We start from the raw sequence: 16236 nt of genomic DNA, 5'->3' as shown, positions 1-16236 counted from the left end.
TGAACAGATCGAGCACTACCTTATAATGCATTTGTTTCACCTTGTCACGCCTATAAGAAAGATGTAAGAGGACTTCATTCCTCTGAAGGTTAAACATTTTCTTCCAGTTTCCAGCCTACATCTATTAATTATCAGACAGAAGAGATCTACTAGCTTTCCTCTGTTTGGAAACTAGTTACCTTTCAAAGTCATCAGGTTAATCCAGCACTACCCACCTTCAGTAAATGTATGTTGTATTTTAGCCCATTTCTATCTGCCATCATGTCTGGTATTATTATTTCCTGCTAAATTTATCCAGAAGTCTCACATTTTACTTGGATTACACGTTGATTATTTTTCCTCTTTTTAAACGCTGGAACAATTTTTCCTGCTCTTGATTGTGTTGGGCTGCTCCTGCAGGGAGCAGGGATGCTGTTATACAGCCAGATAGGATCCTGATAGGCCAGTGCTATTTGATGCCTGGGTCAGAAATTGGAATATTTCAGTTGAAAGAGACCTATAACAATCCTACAGTCCAAATTATCATCACAGTATGATCTCTGTGCTTTGTTCCACTTGGATGAGATAATTTCTCATTCACATTCATTTCCTCTGTGTACATTTCCACTATATATTATGCATTCACTTGTGTCCTGCCTCTCCCCCGTTCATCACTTCTGCCCATTCTCTCCTTTGCCTCTTGGTATGGACAACTGAAGAACATTTTGCTATTTGTTTTAATTTCCTTTGCAAGGTCTAACTCAGCCTTACTTCTGGCACATTTCACCTTATGCCTACACTTCCTAACTTCTAAGACATAGTTTTCTTTGATTAATCCTTTTTTCCATTCCTTCTACTCCCATTACTTGTTCCTAATATCCACTTTGAAGTGGTTATTCACTGTGTACAAGTCCCAGATACTTTTTATAGATTAAATTCCAAGCCTGCCCAACATTCAAACCTTTTTAAGCTGTCAGAAATCAGGAAGCAAAAGGTGTTTATTTCTGGTATGTACCAACTTCCAGCACATCAGGCTTCCCATTGGGATTATGTTCTCCATCCAACTGTGTGAGATATTCCAACCAGTTTTTCCAGAGTGTGAATCCAGAGCTAAAAGATCACAAGGCCCTCTGACAGCAGGAGAAATTCTTCTTGACCTAAGCCATGGCAGCAGTGCAAGAGCAGGCTGGAAGCTCATTAGCTGAAACTGTTCCCATAGTATAAAAACCTGTTACACTAGATTAAAAATTAGCATGAAGAAATGAAGTACGCACATGTATTTCTAAAGCCTTTGTCAGGCAGTCAAAATGAAAACAGATTTCCCCAGACCACGGAAAATGAAATGCATGCATTAGCCTGTGTATGAATGGAGCTCATTTCCTTACTACATTCTGGTTTGGGGGTCTCTCCTGCTAAGGCAGAAGGGATGCTTAAGAAAACTGCCCAAATGTCTTATAATAGCAAAGGAATTCTTTTTTCACTGTATGAGTCTGCCCAGCGGGTCAGCTAAAACAAGGTAACATTGCCAAGCAGTGTGGATGTGATTGCAGGCACTGCTCCTACCACATGTGTAAATGCTGGTTTGGGGAGGTTTATTTACGGATTAAGCTCCTGATGGCCAGGGTGCAGCAGCTGCCCTGGCTGTGCCAGACAGTGGCCGCTGCTGTTTTCACAGCATCGGTCACAGCACTGGGGTGGGGAACCCTTTAGTGCACCTTATCAAAAAGCCTCTTTCAGAAACTCAGACCCAATGTCATGATTTGTAGTGCCTTGTTCGTTTTCAGGGAACATCCTGATTTCTGAGTGGTTGTAGTCAGCAACACAAAAAAAGCTGAGAGAGATTTTGGGGAAACAGAAAATTAACTGGAAGCAAAGGAAATTTGGGGAAGGTGTGTTCACAACAACAACAAAAATAAAATATATCAAAGCAAAATGGTCATGCTACTGTATTTTGCTTTGAACCAAACTTGTACGTTTTGAGGATGAATTGAGGATGCTCCACAGGAGTGAGATGGAGCAACTTAACTGGAAAAGCTATGGAAGCACGAAGCCGTTTGGGCAAGCTTATCCCCACGAGGGGCAGAGCTCCAGCCCAAGGACATGCGTGGAGACACGGAGGATGCCGTCTCCTGGCTCTCATCACCAACATAAGGCACAACGCGCCCCGCACGGCCCTGCCAAGCCCGGGTGCCGGTCAGCCCTGAGCGGGGCTCGCCGCCCTTTAGGTTAGAGCTGCGCTGTGGTGCCTGCCCGGACCGCAGGAGGGCCGGAACGCCGGTGCGGCGGCCGGCGGGCCCGGGAGGAGCGGCGACTGCCAATGGGCGGTCCGGAAGACGTCGAGCGATGCACAACGCGGAAGTGAGCCGCGCCGCTGCTGGGGCTGCGGTCGGATCCGGGGGGGATGGATGGGGTCGGCGGCCGGCGGGGCCCGGTGCTCTGAGCCGCCGGCGGGGCCTCGCCGGGAGCGGCCGCAGACGGCCCGCGGGCCCCAGGCTGAGCTAGGGCCGGGGGCCCGGCAGCGAGGCGCAGAGCGGCCGGGGGGCCCCGGGGCCCCGGGGCGATAGGCCATGGCCACCCGGCGTCTAACGGACGCGTTCTTGTTGTTGCGGAACAACGCGGTGCAGAGCCGGCAGCTGCTGGCCGAGCAAGTGAGTAGTTACGGCTCCTCCAGCCCTCTGAGTTCACGTAGCATGGCTGCTGCGGTGAGTCTCCTCCCTTCATCCTTCTGTACCCCGCTGCGCTAGGGCTGCCAGGCAGTCGTGCCCTGTGCCCGCTCCTCCCGTCTGTCCCCAGCCTTCCCCCCGGCCCGTCCCGGGTCTCCCCAGCGCCTCCTCTGAGCCCTCTCCTCAGAACCCCACCGTCCTCGCTACCTCCCCCTCTCCCCTTCCCTCTCTCCCCACCTCGTTATACCCTTTTCCCACTACTTCACGTAAAATGAATAGAAGAGATCTGTCTTTGTGCTGATCACGTCTCTATTCACTTCATGAATAATAAATACAGTTATTGTTCTAATAACTTCATGTTAGCATTGACATGAGGTTTTTTGTGCATTGCGCTTTTTGAAGTCTCCTTTCCACAAAGAAAAAAATCAAAGTTATTTCATAGACCAGAACTCTTCTACTCATTTCAGTGTGGGCACTGTTAAATACACTAGTGTAGATTATTCCCATTGCTTGAATTTTTCCATAATTTGCTCTATGTTCATTGTCCTTTTTATTTGTTCCCCCAAATACAAGTAATACTGAAAGTCCTCTGTGAGAGAGGGGAGTCAGGAGGTTCTAGAGTAAATCCTCATTACAGAAACTTCAAAAAGTCATTTGTTCAGAGGCGGCTTATGCAGCTTCTTCTAAGGTTTGGGCCAGTCAGCCTGTGATGGACTGCTCAGTTCTGCTGGGCTTTTTACACTTTCCATTCAAACCTACCATTTATCTGTAATAGGCACCAGTATATATCTACTGGCAGTCTCATCGTTCTAAATTACTTTGCATTAAGCCATTTTTGTTAGAAAAAGCAGTACTTTGTGCTGCAAATTTTATTTCAACTGATGAATTGCTCTTGAATGGTCTTTGTTCATTGTTAACTCTATTGCACCTGTGACTAACAAGCTACGTATTAAATTGCATTTGCAGAGCAGGAGATGTCAATAGTAATGTGTATTATACATGTTTAATTTGGCACTGCATTTACTTCTTAACATAGTTTTTTGCCAGTAGCAGTATCAGTTCTTTAGATCCTTGGCTTTTTAAAAAATACCACTGAGTAAAGTCAGTGCTAAACTTATATACAGACTACTGAGCCCTGAAACTACACTTTTTCACAACAGTGAGTGCAGTAGCACTTGGCACTCGCATAAAGTGTTTGTTTGCAGTGTTCATTAATAGTAATTGAAGCCATTTTCTAGGATGCTCATTCAAATGTAAGGAAAGGTAGCAGTGATTGGAAATTAACGCCCTTGTCCAGAGGATGAAGCTAGTCAATGACTCAGTCTTGATCCTGGCGGACAGTTGGGAATTCTGTAGTTACTTACTACAAGTGTACTATTTTAGCAAGAAGTGTAAAAATGGTAGTGGGAGCTATTCACTTTCCATGTTTCTAAGGTGCTTATCACTGGTTTTGGTGGTGCTTACCACTCTTTTCTCTTGGGTGGTATCCCCAGAGCAGAGCTGCTTCATGCCAGCAGGGCAGTGTTGCAAATTCTAGTTCATATGCTTTGGCTTATCTTAGTTTGGTCTCCAGGCTCTCCTGAAGAAATCCTTTACTATGAGAGCTGTCTGCATTCTGCCCTGGTAGATGCATTCTAGTGCGGACAGTCAACCACTCCTTAAACTCAGATAATCATTCTTAACTGTACAGTCCCATTTCAAAAGCTTGGTATAGGATAAAAGAGATCATTAGTTGAAACCTGCTGCTTTGTTTAACCACAATAATTTTGTCCTTGTTCTAGATCTGGCATGCTTGCTTTGTTAATCTCATAGTGAAATACTCTGGTGCTCACACATACAACATACGCATATAGTACAAAGACTGATGAATGGAGAAGTTGCCTTTTGTATTTTTTCACATGTATTTGGATTAATGTTACCTGAAACTAGGTCATAATCGAAGTATGTCCATAAGTGAACGTATACTACATTCGCTTTCGCTTTTTGTCTTTTGCTGTCTGTTTTATCTTGTTATAACTGGGGTGTTTGTCAATAAATGTCTTACAAAAGCTTGTATGTGCATCCTCCAATCATAACCAAACCTCTTAACTCACAGGTGGATGTTGAGTACTGCAAATTGCCCTTGCTGTCACACTTCAATATGTTCTATTGCAGTTTTTCTACTTGAAATATTAGTAACTAGAAACTTCACTGTACAGTTACTTTGGAATACAAGCCAAGCTCTTAACTTGATCCCTTATGTGCTTTCCATTTACCAAGCAACTGAAATACTTTCTTTAAAACTTAGTGCATCAAGCAAAATGCTGACTTAAAAAGTACAGTACCACGATGTATTTATTGAATTGTCACGTTTTAAAAGCCAGTTTGTTTTGTTCTTGGTAAACCATCATGCTTAAATAAATCAGTATTTTCTCAACTGACCGTACCCTATATCTGCCCTATGTCTCTTTTTTTTCCCTTTTACCTTTTGCTGTCTCTAACTGGATGGGGCTGATGGGATCCACAAATCACTTCAGGAGCTGGATGAGGTATTGTTTTTCGCATTGTATTTTGCCATAGTGCATCAAGTGTACATCACTGAGCCAAAATGTTCCTTTCTTTATTCTTCCAGTTTATTAAATTTCATTATATAGCATGAAGTGTCTCTGCGTACAGTAGAAGAACAAGGCTGCATAGAGAAAATAGTTTTGTGATATTACATTCACAGATACATGTATGAACTAGTCTGGCTTACTGTTTATATAGTGGACATAGTGACTGTACAATGCAGCTATTAACTATTTTTTATGCTATACATACATTGTACAAACTGTTGCTCAGGAAAAAAGGTCAGGGATGAAAGTGGGCTTTTAGGAAAGAATTTCTTTAATATTAAAAAAAATACACCCATCTGTAACTGCTGTACATCAGTGTGCATCCGTCTGCAATCGTGTAAACACGTGATTTGTTGTACCTGAGTTATTCAAATTATGACTATTAACTGGGATAAAGGGTTTCTTTTACTCCTTCCCCATCTCCAGCCTTCCTGTAGCTCTGTGGAAAGCTGTGTATAAGATGGATGGCACATTGTCTTATTTACTCCCTGACAACCTCTGGAATTTCTTGGAGAATTATCCACCTATCTTCCTGCAGGTTTCTTTGCCTCAGGCCATATAGCTGCAGTAGCAAGCATGTATCATAGGGAAGCGCGGATTGGTCACTGCCTTGGCAATTAACTTCCAGTAAATAACTGAACAATTTTAGTTGCATGTCAGTTTGCAAGAGTGTTTGTTCCTCAGCTGCCTCATAGGTGAGTGTCTGTCCAAATGCAGCATTGGTTGAGAACAATCACAGGATACTGTTTTTCTGTCTTATAGAAATATAATAATAAATGTTTTTATTTGGAGGTTTTCCCAAGTGAGATTTTCAAACTTGCCTGGCCCAATATAAACCACGCTGTACCACTGATTAGAGATCCCTTGCCTGTAAATCATTATCTGATGTAGCAACATCAGAATTACTTGAATTCTCACTGCAGTACCATATTTTCTCCTTGAAAATTTACTAAAACTTAGTCTAAGAGAAACTTTTCTCTTTCAGATCCTGTAGGAAGTGGGAGGATGTAGGCATATAGGGACAAACCAAGAGATGTAGAGCTTGATCATACCTGCATCATGCACAGATTTTTGAGGTTAATTTTGATGGGAAGGCATACGTGCATTTTTTCCTAGTGCTCAAGGATTTGGATCTAATTTAAGTAAAATTAATTTGCTGTCTTTTCTTATCTTCTGCAGCTTGCTGATGATCGCATGGCACTGGTGTCAGGAATAAGTTTAGATCCCGAAGCAGCAATTGGAGTAACAAAGCGTTTACCTCCCAAATGGGTTGACGGAGCAGATGAAGTAAGTTGTGTGGCAAATCCAACAGAGTTTGATTTCTCATGTAGGGTTATATTAGCATTGTCAGTTACATTCTTAATGCTGTAAGTTCTATGATAAAGTAGTATTAGAAGCAAGATTGAAATCGGTGTGTTTTCTGAACTGACGCCTTTGTTTAGAGGAAGATATCAGGCAAGCTGTGACTGATTATCTTGAACCACAGAATGCAAATGGAATAAAGGGAGATTAGGGACAGAAATTCCAGCAGATTGGGTGTGCATCATCAGTGAAGCCCAGTATTAACAGTACACTGGGACCATTAGAATAAATACGCTGAGCATGTAGCCTTGAGACTGCAGGAAGTTTCTAAGTTCCTTAGCAAAGCAAAGTGGTTCTCAGTTTGAAACTTAAAAGGAAGGATACAGAAAAATTAAATCCAGTAGACTTTTTGTTTGACCCCATTGAGGGGATCATTATAATTTTATCATTATATAGTGATAAAAATATTATTTCAGTTTAATGAAGCATATTTGAAAACAGCAGTCTTAACTTACGATTAACAAGAGTAGGTTTAAAAAGTAGCAAATTCATATATTTTCACAGTATATCAGTGTATTCAGTTACTACTTAGTCAGTTTTTTATGTGTTTAGGTTTTTTTAATGATCTTTGGTCTGCTTTTTATGTGATACAGATTTCTTTCCATTGTTTTTGTCTAGCATTTGTCAGAGCCTTTTCCTGTGACATATGAGCCAAGTCACTTCATTGTTGGTTTTTCTGGTTTAGATTCAGTATGATATCGCCAGGGTTAAACAGAAGATGAAAGAATTAGCCAGTCTTCATGATAAACATCTAAACAGACCAACACTGGATGACAGCAGTGAAGAAGAACGGGCAATAGAAATAACAACCCAAGAGATCACACAGGTACAGAGTGCTTTCAGTTCTGAACTTACAGTCTGACATATCTGCAGTGCATCTTGATGAGGCAGTGGTTTCCTCTGAGTAAAGCATTTCTTTTATAATCAGAATTAAAGTGAGCCAGAATTCCTGGGCTCTGTGCTTGGTACTGCACTCAATGTCTCAGTGAACTACTCAACAAGTCACTTAACTTTCCTGTTCTTTTACTGACCTGTTTGCTTCTCTACTTGGAATAGGATTGGGAGACTTAATCAAATCACCTTTTCAGATATCTCGGAGAGGTACATACATATACAAATGTCTCTGGGCAGAAGTTGTGTTACTCTACTACCCTGTTAGCTTTAGGTTGTCTGTTCATTTATGATCTGTGTTTCCATACTTTTTAAACATTGCCCTGAGCAGTAAGAAAATTATTCGTAAAATCTAGGTATCAAAACATTAGTCTTCCATTTGGAACTTTTGCAATGTGATCCTTGAAGTGTGTATTGGTGTATGTGTTTTACTAATGGAATTATTTTCTCAGTTATTTCACAGATGTCAGAGAGCAGTCCAGGTCTTGCAGAGCAGGTCACGTAGTTGTACAGAACAAGAAGCACGTGTTCTCAGGAATGTGGTGTCTTCCTTAGCACAGTCCCTTCAGGACCTATCCACCAACTTCAGGCATGCACAGTCTGACTATCTCAAACGTAAGCATAAGAGATACAGTAATACATGAGATACAATAAAATACATGGGCATCTTCTGTGGAAACCACTAGCTAAGGTGTGCTGATTTTCTTGGTTGGGAAAACTGAATGACAGAAAGGTTAAATGATGCACACAGGATTACCAGAAGTTTATTACAGTGGGGGTTAGGATTTGGGAGTTTCTGGTTCACAGCCCATGTTCAAACTGCTTTATTCCGCCTCTCTTTCATATTGCTAAAGGAGAAACTTCATAGTTAAGTATATCAAACCCATTATATTTCATCCATCCACACTTCTAATGCATGGTTTCTTCTCAAATTGTGGTCTGCAAAGCTACTTCTGTTACACTGGTGAAGCAGGCACTGGTCAACAGACACGATACCTGCTCTTGATTGGCAGTCTGTGATAGATAAAGCTTCAAAAGGTAGTTAAAAATAAATTAAAAAACTGTATCCATAAAGAGATTGGAAGTGGAATATTCTCTGTTAAAAACTCTAAAATTGTGTGCAATTCTGTTTTCAACTAAGTAAGATTAAAGTAATCTTGGGAGAAACCCACAAAAATTTGATGTTCAGATTTAATAATGATAAAGTATATCTACCTGTGCCATTTATACCATGGGAGGAAGAACTTAAGATCACAGTTCAGACAAGGGATGTTCCTAAGAGAATGTGTTAGAAAACAGCCTTGAGTGATTACACTTGAAGGCTTTTAACTTAATTTTTTGAACTTCATAAAAAGCAATGACTTAAAATCACTGATTTAATACTGTTATATATATATATATAGTTGGGTTGAATTTGGTATGGTTTGTTGAATAGTAAGCCTGTGTGACAGTTAAAATTTAGATACTGCTATTTGTCATTTATTAGCCAGACTTTTCTTTCTTGTGCTTTTCTATCTGGTGCTTCAGACCTTACTCTTGATTTTAGTGCACATAAATATTATGTTCAAACATAGTTTGCCTTTTACAGGCATGAAGAGTAGAGAAGAAAGATCCAAACACTTCTTCGACACCTCAGTCCCGCTGATGGATGATGGGGAGGATGATACACTTTATGATAGAGTAAGTTAAGATGTTACAACACAAGTTCAATACAAAGAAACTTTTTAATGTACCTTTAATCATAGTATGAAACTATCAAAATGGTATGTCGTGAACAGCAAACTACATGGAAATTCTGTTTCTGCAGATTTCTGTGACACATTTTCCTAATTAGTATTGCTGCTGTGATTGTGCTATCAGCCCCAGTGCTGCAGTGTGAGGGAACTCAGTTTGACTACTGAATTCTCCTTACCTGACTGACAGGCGCTAGAAGGTCTGTAAATACAGTGATGTCCTTTATCATACCATCTTTCTGGTCAGATGCAAGGGTAGTTGCTAGAAAAGTGTGCGATTCTGAGTTTGGATGAAAGGTGACATTCTTTAAAGTGAACTTTCAAGTGTAACCAGAGATTTTCAGTATTACAAGTTGTTGCAAATAATGGTGTAGTGATTTGCTTCTGCACAGTTAAGTTGCTGTGTTGTAGAACTGTACCAGACCCACTTTGGTTTACTTTGTTGTAGAGTTTGGGGATTGCATTTCTAAGCAGTGGTAGGATCTGTTCCATTGTGTCCTATCTAATGGTGCCACAAAATACTATTAACTATAATGCTTAATGTTTAACTGAAAACTTACCGAAAAAATCAAGGCAGTTTTTCAGCTAATCTTGTGTACAAGAGATTTTTCACGTGTTTCTAAATAAGAGTTATGGGGGAAGGATAATGTTCAGTTGTGAATGCCATTGGGAGACAAAACCAGTGAGGTCCTTACAGTTGATTAAAAAATAATCAGAATTGCTGCTGTGTCTTTACACATTGGCATAATGGGACTCTCTAACCCAGATCAATCAGTAGGTATTCTGTAACTACTAGACACGTGCATGTATTGGTTTTGTACTCTAATAAAAACATTGCTTTAGGACAGATTGTATTTTAAAAAGTAGTTCATGTGTTTGGGCAGGATGCAAGATATGTATTTTCTCTGCTCAAGCTATAAATAGCTGTCCGTGTTCTTTTAGTGACCCCAAAACTGTCTTCAGAATACTTTTTTTTTTCCTTAGATACAGGTCTGCTAAGGATATTCCAAAAGGACTGTTGTGTTACAAAATCTTACAATCCTTATAATGATTTCTAGTGTTTTCATGCTGTTAATGTTAGTTCAACATACAAATCTTTTATTTCAACAGGGTTTTACAGATGACCAGCTAGCACTGGTGGAGCAAAACACATTAATGGTGGAAGAGCGGGAACGAGAAATCCGTCAGATTGTACAGTCAATCTCCGATCTCAATGAAATATTTAGGGACTTGGGAGCAATGATAGTAGAACAGGTACATTGAGATCACAGTGTTAGTAAGAAATAAGAGCTTTCTCATAGTGTTAAGGCTTCTGGACTCTTCCTGTTGTAACATCCTGTTTTCATGTGCTTCTCGCTTTTCTTAATTTACCTCTTCAGGCTAAGATTTCCTCTGCTCGAAATCTGCCAAAAGAAGAGTTAATGAAAATAAATACATACATAAAAATTCAACTGGTTATAGTTGGTAAGCTAAAAAAGTAGAATGCAAAAGTTGCATATTTCTCGCACCTGAACTTGAAGTAAGGTGGTTATTAAGGGAAGAGATGTGAGATGGTGACAGAGCTGCCAGTTAGGCATTGAGCAAGGAGTTTGTTTAATGAAGTCCCAGCTAGTTCTCCCATAAAAGTTCGTAGTTTATACAGATCATTAGCTGTTTTCTGTGAGTGTTGTTAATGACTCTGCTGCTCATAATAAAAATTACTTTATGAAGTTCATTTAGGTTCAGTTTGGTGCTCATTCTCTCCATTTTATTCAGGGAACAGTTCTAGATAGAATTGACTACAATGTTGAACAGTCATGTATGAAAACTGAAGAGGGTCTAAAACAACTACATAAGGTAAGCTGACAGGATACTTAAGCTGCCTTGCATACCTAATAATATTTTATAATTTAATAGCCATTAAGTTATTCAGTTATTTTTCAACTGGACATCATCCCTTTCAGAAATGGTTGCTGTGCTGTATAAAATGTCCAGCTTCACTGTAGTAGGAGCTTTCTATATGACTTCTGTTAATGTTGTGCTTGATGCTAAAAGTTAATTTCTGAAATAACTTTCTGGGCATCCAAATGGTGTGCTTTGATGTTTGTATTGCTGACCTGGATGGTTGTATCTGAAATTCCTTCTCTGTTTGGAGAGCCCAGCACTTGTGAAATAAGACTGGTTATTGGGTACCTCATTCTAGATTTCAGTAAGTTGATACATCCTCCTTTGAAAACATTATCTCAATAATTTGAGCATCAAGAATACTTTTTAATGTTTTCTCTTACCATCTGTCACATGTTAGAAGTTCGGTCTGGCCTTATGCTTTTAATGTGAAGTTTTTACTATGAACATCTGAAAAGTCTGAATTGGCAGCAGAACAGACAGTCTTGTGGTTGTTTTGCTTTGTTGGCTTTTTTAAGCTAAATTCTGACTTGTCAGCTCAGTTCAGTCCTTCCTTTGCTGGACATTGAGTAAGAGATTTATGCAAAAACCTCCTAGGTAAAACATTCTGTTTTAGAAACATGGACACCTTATTACTACACACTCAACTTCTTCATATTATCATAGACTTTTAATATACAGAGAGCCAAAAAGTACCATTTGAGGAAAAGTGGAATAAATTGTTTATAAGTTTATTCTTATTATAGATAAAAGTAAACTGGAGATCACTAAAATAAGGCATTGACCATTGGTGAATAAAGCTTAAAGTAATTGCAGGCAATTTGCACAAACTGAACTGGAAATAAATGAATTAGTTGGAACCAATTCTATTTCTAGTTAGTGGTAGTTGATGAATCATCAGCAAGCCCCTGAGTGGACTGTTGGCTGACTAGAGTATGGGATTCTGATGCAATATATACCTGTTTTCAGTACAGCATAGCAATTTCTTCACCTATCATGGAAGACACACACAGAGGTCTGAATAGTAGTATCAAACACAGATAGCTTGCTGTTTCTAATACTGTAGGTAGCTTTATTCTGATTTAGTGTCTTGAACATACTGAATAAGAAGCAAAAAGCAAAGCTTTCTTTAGCACTGTTCCCAGACTAAAGTCGAAAACACAGCAGTGCACCAGCTACTAAGAAGGAGAAAAACGACTGCTACTGCTGAACCCAGGATGTATCTCTAATGTCATTTCTGTTTTCTGATCTGATTGGCATAATTACTACGAACTACTGAGACACCACTTTCACAAAAACAGTATTAACTCATTGCAGATGGCTGGTGATAACGAATCACTAGTTACCGATTCCTGCTTCACACGAAAATTGGAATCAGTTGTGATGATTTGTCAGGCTTTGACGCTTGCAGACTAATTAAATAAATAATCACAGAGGTTGAATGTTACATAGTCTCAGGTCAAAACCTCTTTAGCAGATCTGATCATAAATAATTACTTTAGAAATTATAAAGGGACTATAAAGGAGAAGAATTTTTTTTTTTTTTGCCTTTAAATTTTGAAGGTTTGTTAATTTAAAAATAATTAAATGCAAGTTTTGTTTTGTTTAGCTTCTGTTAGCAGACTTTCATTTGGCTTTTGGAGAGTTTTCTCCACATTGCCTCCTTTTAATTCCCCTGAGAAAAAGAGGAAAGTAATGAGAAAATGTGGTTAGAAGAAAGAAGGAATGAAGCAGAAAAATGAGAACCAAATCAAAAAGAAAGCTTTCAGTTCTAATTGAAATTAAATGAAAATGCACAGCTGCATCAGGTACAACAGAAATGCCTATTAAAGAATGAAGTTTTATTGTGAATTTTCATGTCCTTCAAATATACAGGAATCTGTACCAGAAAAATGAGTTGAAACACACCTTTCCAGTTTTTACTCTCCAGACTTTCACATGCCAGGTGTTCTTCCAAGTGAAGTATCATCCTTCTGTGTAGCTCATGTGTCCTGCGGAGGCACAGGGCCCTCTCTGGTACTGCTGAGAAGAAATCACAGTAAGGTTGCTTAACCAACATGAGGATGCATTCCTCTTTATAGAGTCTGCTCTTTGATACAGATAAGTGTGACTTCAGTGTACACTTACCTTCCCTGGAGCCTGCAGTGCAGACCACAGTTACTTTGTGAGAGTTGCGTGCAATAGACATTGTAAGATGTGTCAGGTTGCCAAAGAACAATTCTGAGATACATGCACTTTCCTTGCAAGGCTCTTGTTTAGTGTACTTCGGAGCTTTGCAGAAATCTAGGTATTAACTCTTTCTTTTCTGTTTCTATAGGCAGAGCAATATCAAAAGAAGAATCGGAAGATGCTTGTTATTTTAATTTTGTTTGTTCTAGTAATTGTCCTTATTGTTGTTCTTATTGGTGTCAAGTCACACTAGGTATCATTTCATTTTCTCATTTTTGGAGTTTCTGTGAACTTTCTTCCCCAATGTGAATGGATGGGCCTGCACTCCAGAAAGCTGCCTTTGAATGTATAAGCCCTTGTGGTGCAAAGTCTGTGCAATGTTTCTGTAGAATTCTTTAAAGTACAAGTTTGGTGGTCTGTGAGGTGTTTGTAAGGATTATATGGAAAATGTCAGGAAATCTGGTGCTCCCACACAAATAATTTGGTGCTTTATGCAGAGCTATTTGGAAATCCAGTACTTAAAAATAATTACAAAATTGAAGCTTACCAGTGAGTATAGTAATTAGTGTGTTACTGTGAACAAAAATGTGTTGTCTGCTGTATTCTTATGTCAGAATTATTACAGGCTTCAAATTTAAACCATGTTACTGAGCCAGAGAACTAGATAACAAAAATGGATCTAGATGAAAAATATGTTAAGGCACAAAAATGTTTGACTTTAATCTCCTTTCTTCCAGACTCAAAAACTCCGCAGAACTGCATAGACAGCTAAAACAGAAAGCTTTTAGCTACGAGAGTGTAATCCAGCCCCTGTGATCTTAATTTAGATACTGCACCATTACTAAGAATCAGAGTAGTACTTGATCTTGTAAATAGCAAGATCTAATCAGTGGCATAATTTAACACATTTAGTTAATTAAAACATTTTCTGAGCTTGAGTAATCATGGGAAGGTTCTTCCTCACCAGAATGATCAGATACTTTTTTTTCATGTACCTTTTTTTACTTTAAAGTACAGACATTACATTAAAGCAGTGGTGAAGTTAAACCTAAAAAATGGAGTAGAAAGCTGAAAAGAGAATCCCAACCTGACCCGCTGTAGTGGGTATCAGATTTTAGTTGTTGTATAAGCTGTTTATTTTACAGTGCATCTGTCCTATTTGTTACGGGTTTTATATAAGAACTGACTTTGCTATGTATTATATTGCATCCATTTTTCCTGACAAAAGATTTTCTTTTACATGTCTGCCTGAAAGAGGACATGTTTATGGTCTTTTACTGACTATGAGAGGTGTTATGCAAGTGACACATTACTAGGCCTTCGGTAGAGAATTTGGGGTTTTTTCCACTATTTTTTTTCAGTGGAAAACTTTACTGTAGGCCATAAAATTGAAATTAGGGCCACATCAAAGTAATAGAACACTCCTGATTTAATTCAGGCCTGAAGTGGTGTGCAATTGTAGAGGCCTTGTCTTATTATTTTTAATATGGCTTTTCTCTAGGGATTTTTTTATTGTTCCCCAAAGGGGCTGTAACTTCCTTCATTTTCTGATTGATAGAGTGCTCCCCATAAACTTGCAGAGATGCTCTGCTCAAAGCCCCTGAAATGCAGTTTTATAATGCTATAATATAAATGTATATGTTGCTTGCCCTGGGTTTATTTTTATTTAGGAGGACTTAAGATGAGGCTTTAAACTGACGGTGTAGGAATGAACCTGAAAGTGAAGACTACAAAGATGTGAAAGCCTTGGCTTCTCATGAAAAGCTTTGTAACCACTCTTGTTACCTCTAGACAAAGGGGATGTTGGACTTCCTAAACTGCCAGTTCAAACCTTTGGTTAAATTCAGAAGTTGGTAAAAGAAAGAAGGATGCTTGTAGTTGGGTGTGCAGCTCCCCTGTTCTGGTAATGGATCTTTTCAATGATCATGAGTAAAACTACTGTTTCCCTTGTGTGCTGTATACATCGGTTGGTGTGAAGCAGCATATTGCTATAATATAATATACTGTATTTGCAACTTCCTCCCTAACATGAGATCGTGTTATTTATTTCTGTCTTGACTGGTGCTTTTGACATTTTATCATGGCTAATGAATTCAGAGAAGTAATATAATAAAACACTTCCAGCCTAATTGAGCAATTAACTCTTTTTTTTTAAAAAGGTATAGACTGAAACATACTTGTGTGATGTTAATGCTTCCATTTAGTTCTTTATAACTAAATGAAAGTGGCAGTGACATAGAATATCTTTGCAGAAAAAATAGTCACTTTCTGTAGCACGATGTAGCTTGCATTGTTAAAGATGCATGATTTATGCCCATGGTATCTTAACACCACTGAAGTAACTGGCTACATATTTTCTATACAAATTCTGTAAGAGGAAGTGTGTTTTTAATGCACATCAGACGAGGTTAAACTCAGTTGTAAATTGTCCTGTGTAACCTGAGCTGGGATTTCTTGAAGCTGATTATATCGAGGGGGGAAAAAATCAAACTGCAACAGGCTTCTAAATCATTGCAGGTGTCTCGCTTGTGAGTCAGTCTAAATACCTGTCCCCAGCTCAATCAAACCCTTACGCTGCGCTTTGTAAGAGTATCTCCACGTGGTGTGCTGCAGCAAGGGGTACTGTCTGCCACTGGGCCATGAAAGCTGCTGCAAGCGAGGAGCGGTTGGGCTTTCCTAGTGGCTGCTGACTACTCAGGTGTCACTGGAGCTGCCTGAACCTACTGACTGCACTGCTGTCCTACTCGGAAGCATCTCCGTGCACTGCTGCAGGGAAAGCTGGTGCACTCTGTTCTGCAGATTGTGGCCTCTTCATGGTTACCGGATTCCTCTTGGATTGTATTTAGCCTCCGATTCCTTACAAAGGAACACAACAGCAATGGCAGAGCATCTGCCGATAATCTGTGGCTCCTCACATGGTGGGAATAACATATAAAGCTGTTGGCTTGAGCAGAATTTCTC

General features: G+C 39.4%; 1 protein-coding gene across 6 annotated transcripts; it reads left to right on the top strand.

Moving 5' to 3' along the window:
* Positions 1-2378: 2378 nt before the first annotated feature.
* STX16 (syntaxin 16) lies at positions 2379-15404 on the top strand. Of its 6 annotated transcripts, none has more exons than XM_062604145.1 (9): positions 2379-2681; positions 5159-5170; positions 6416-6523; positions 7284-7424; positions 7942-8104; positions 9078-9169; positions 10333-10476; positions 10978-11058; positions 12716-13411. In XM_062604145.1, the coding sequence occupies exons 1-9, from the start codon at positions 2547-2549 to the stop codon at positions 12800-12802; spliced, it is 963 nt and encodes a 320-aa protein (XP_062460129.1). In that variant the 5' UTR covers positions 2379-2546; the 3' UTR covers positions 12803-13411. The 6 variants fall into 6 exon arrangements, with proteins under 6 accessions (XP_062460129.1, XP_062460127.1, XP_062460128.1 ...); XM_062604143.1 differs by lacking the exon at positions 12716-13411 and adding an exon at positions 13424-15404 and having other exon boundaries at positions 2383-2681; XM_062604146.1 differs by lacking the exon at positions 12716-13411 and adding an exon at positions 13424-15404 and having other exon boundaries at positions 2385-2627.
* Positions 15405-16236: the final 832 nt, after the last annotated feature.

This window comes from Pezoporus occidentalis, unplaced genomic scaffold, assembly GCF_034315485.1.
Source record: "Pezoporus occidentalis ecotype Australia unplaced genomic scaffold, CSIRO_AGI_Poc_V1 ctg83, whole genome shotgun sequence".
Classification (NCBI taxonomy): domain Eukaryota; kingdom Metazoa; phylum Chordata; class Aves; order Psittaciformes; family Psittacidae; genus Pezoporus; species Pezoporus occidentalis.
This window is presented reverse-complemented; position numbering and strand designations above follow the sequence as displayed.

What these genes read in the sequence shown, in the direction of transcription:
- STX16 (XM_062604143.1), top strand. Translation starts at nt 2,547, where the DNA reads ATGGCCACCCGGCGTCTAACGGACGCGTTCTTGTTGTTGCGGAACAAC. An exon ending in ACAGTCTGACTATCTCAAAC is followed by an intron (nt 8,105 to 9,077) that starts GTAAGCATAAGA and finishes TGCCTTTTACAG; the next exon opens with GCATGAAGAGTAGAGAAGAA. An exon ending in ATGATACACTTTATGATAGA is followed by an intron (nt 9,170 to 10,332) that starts GTAAGTTAAGAT and finishes TTATTTCAACAG; the next exon opens with GGTTTTACAGATGACCAGCT.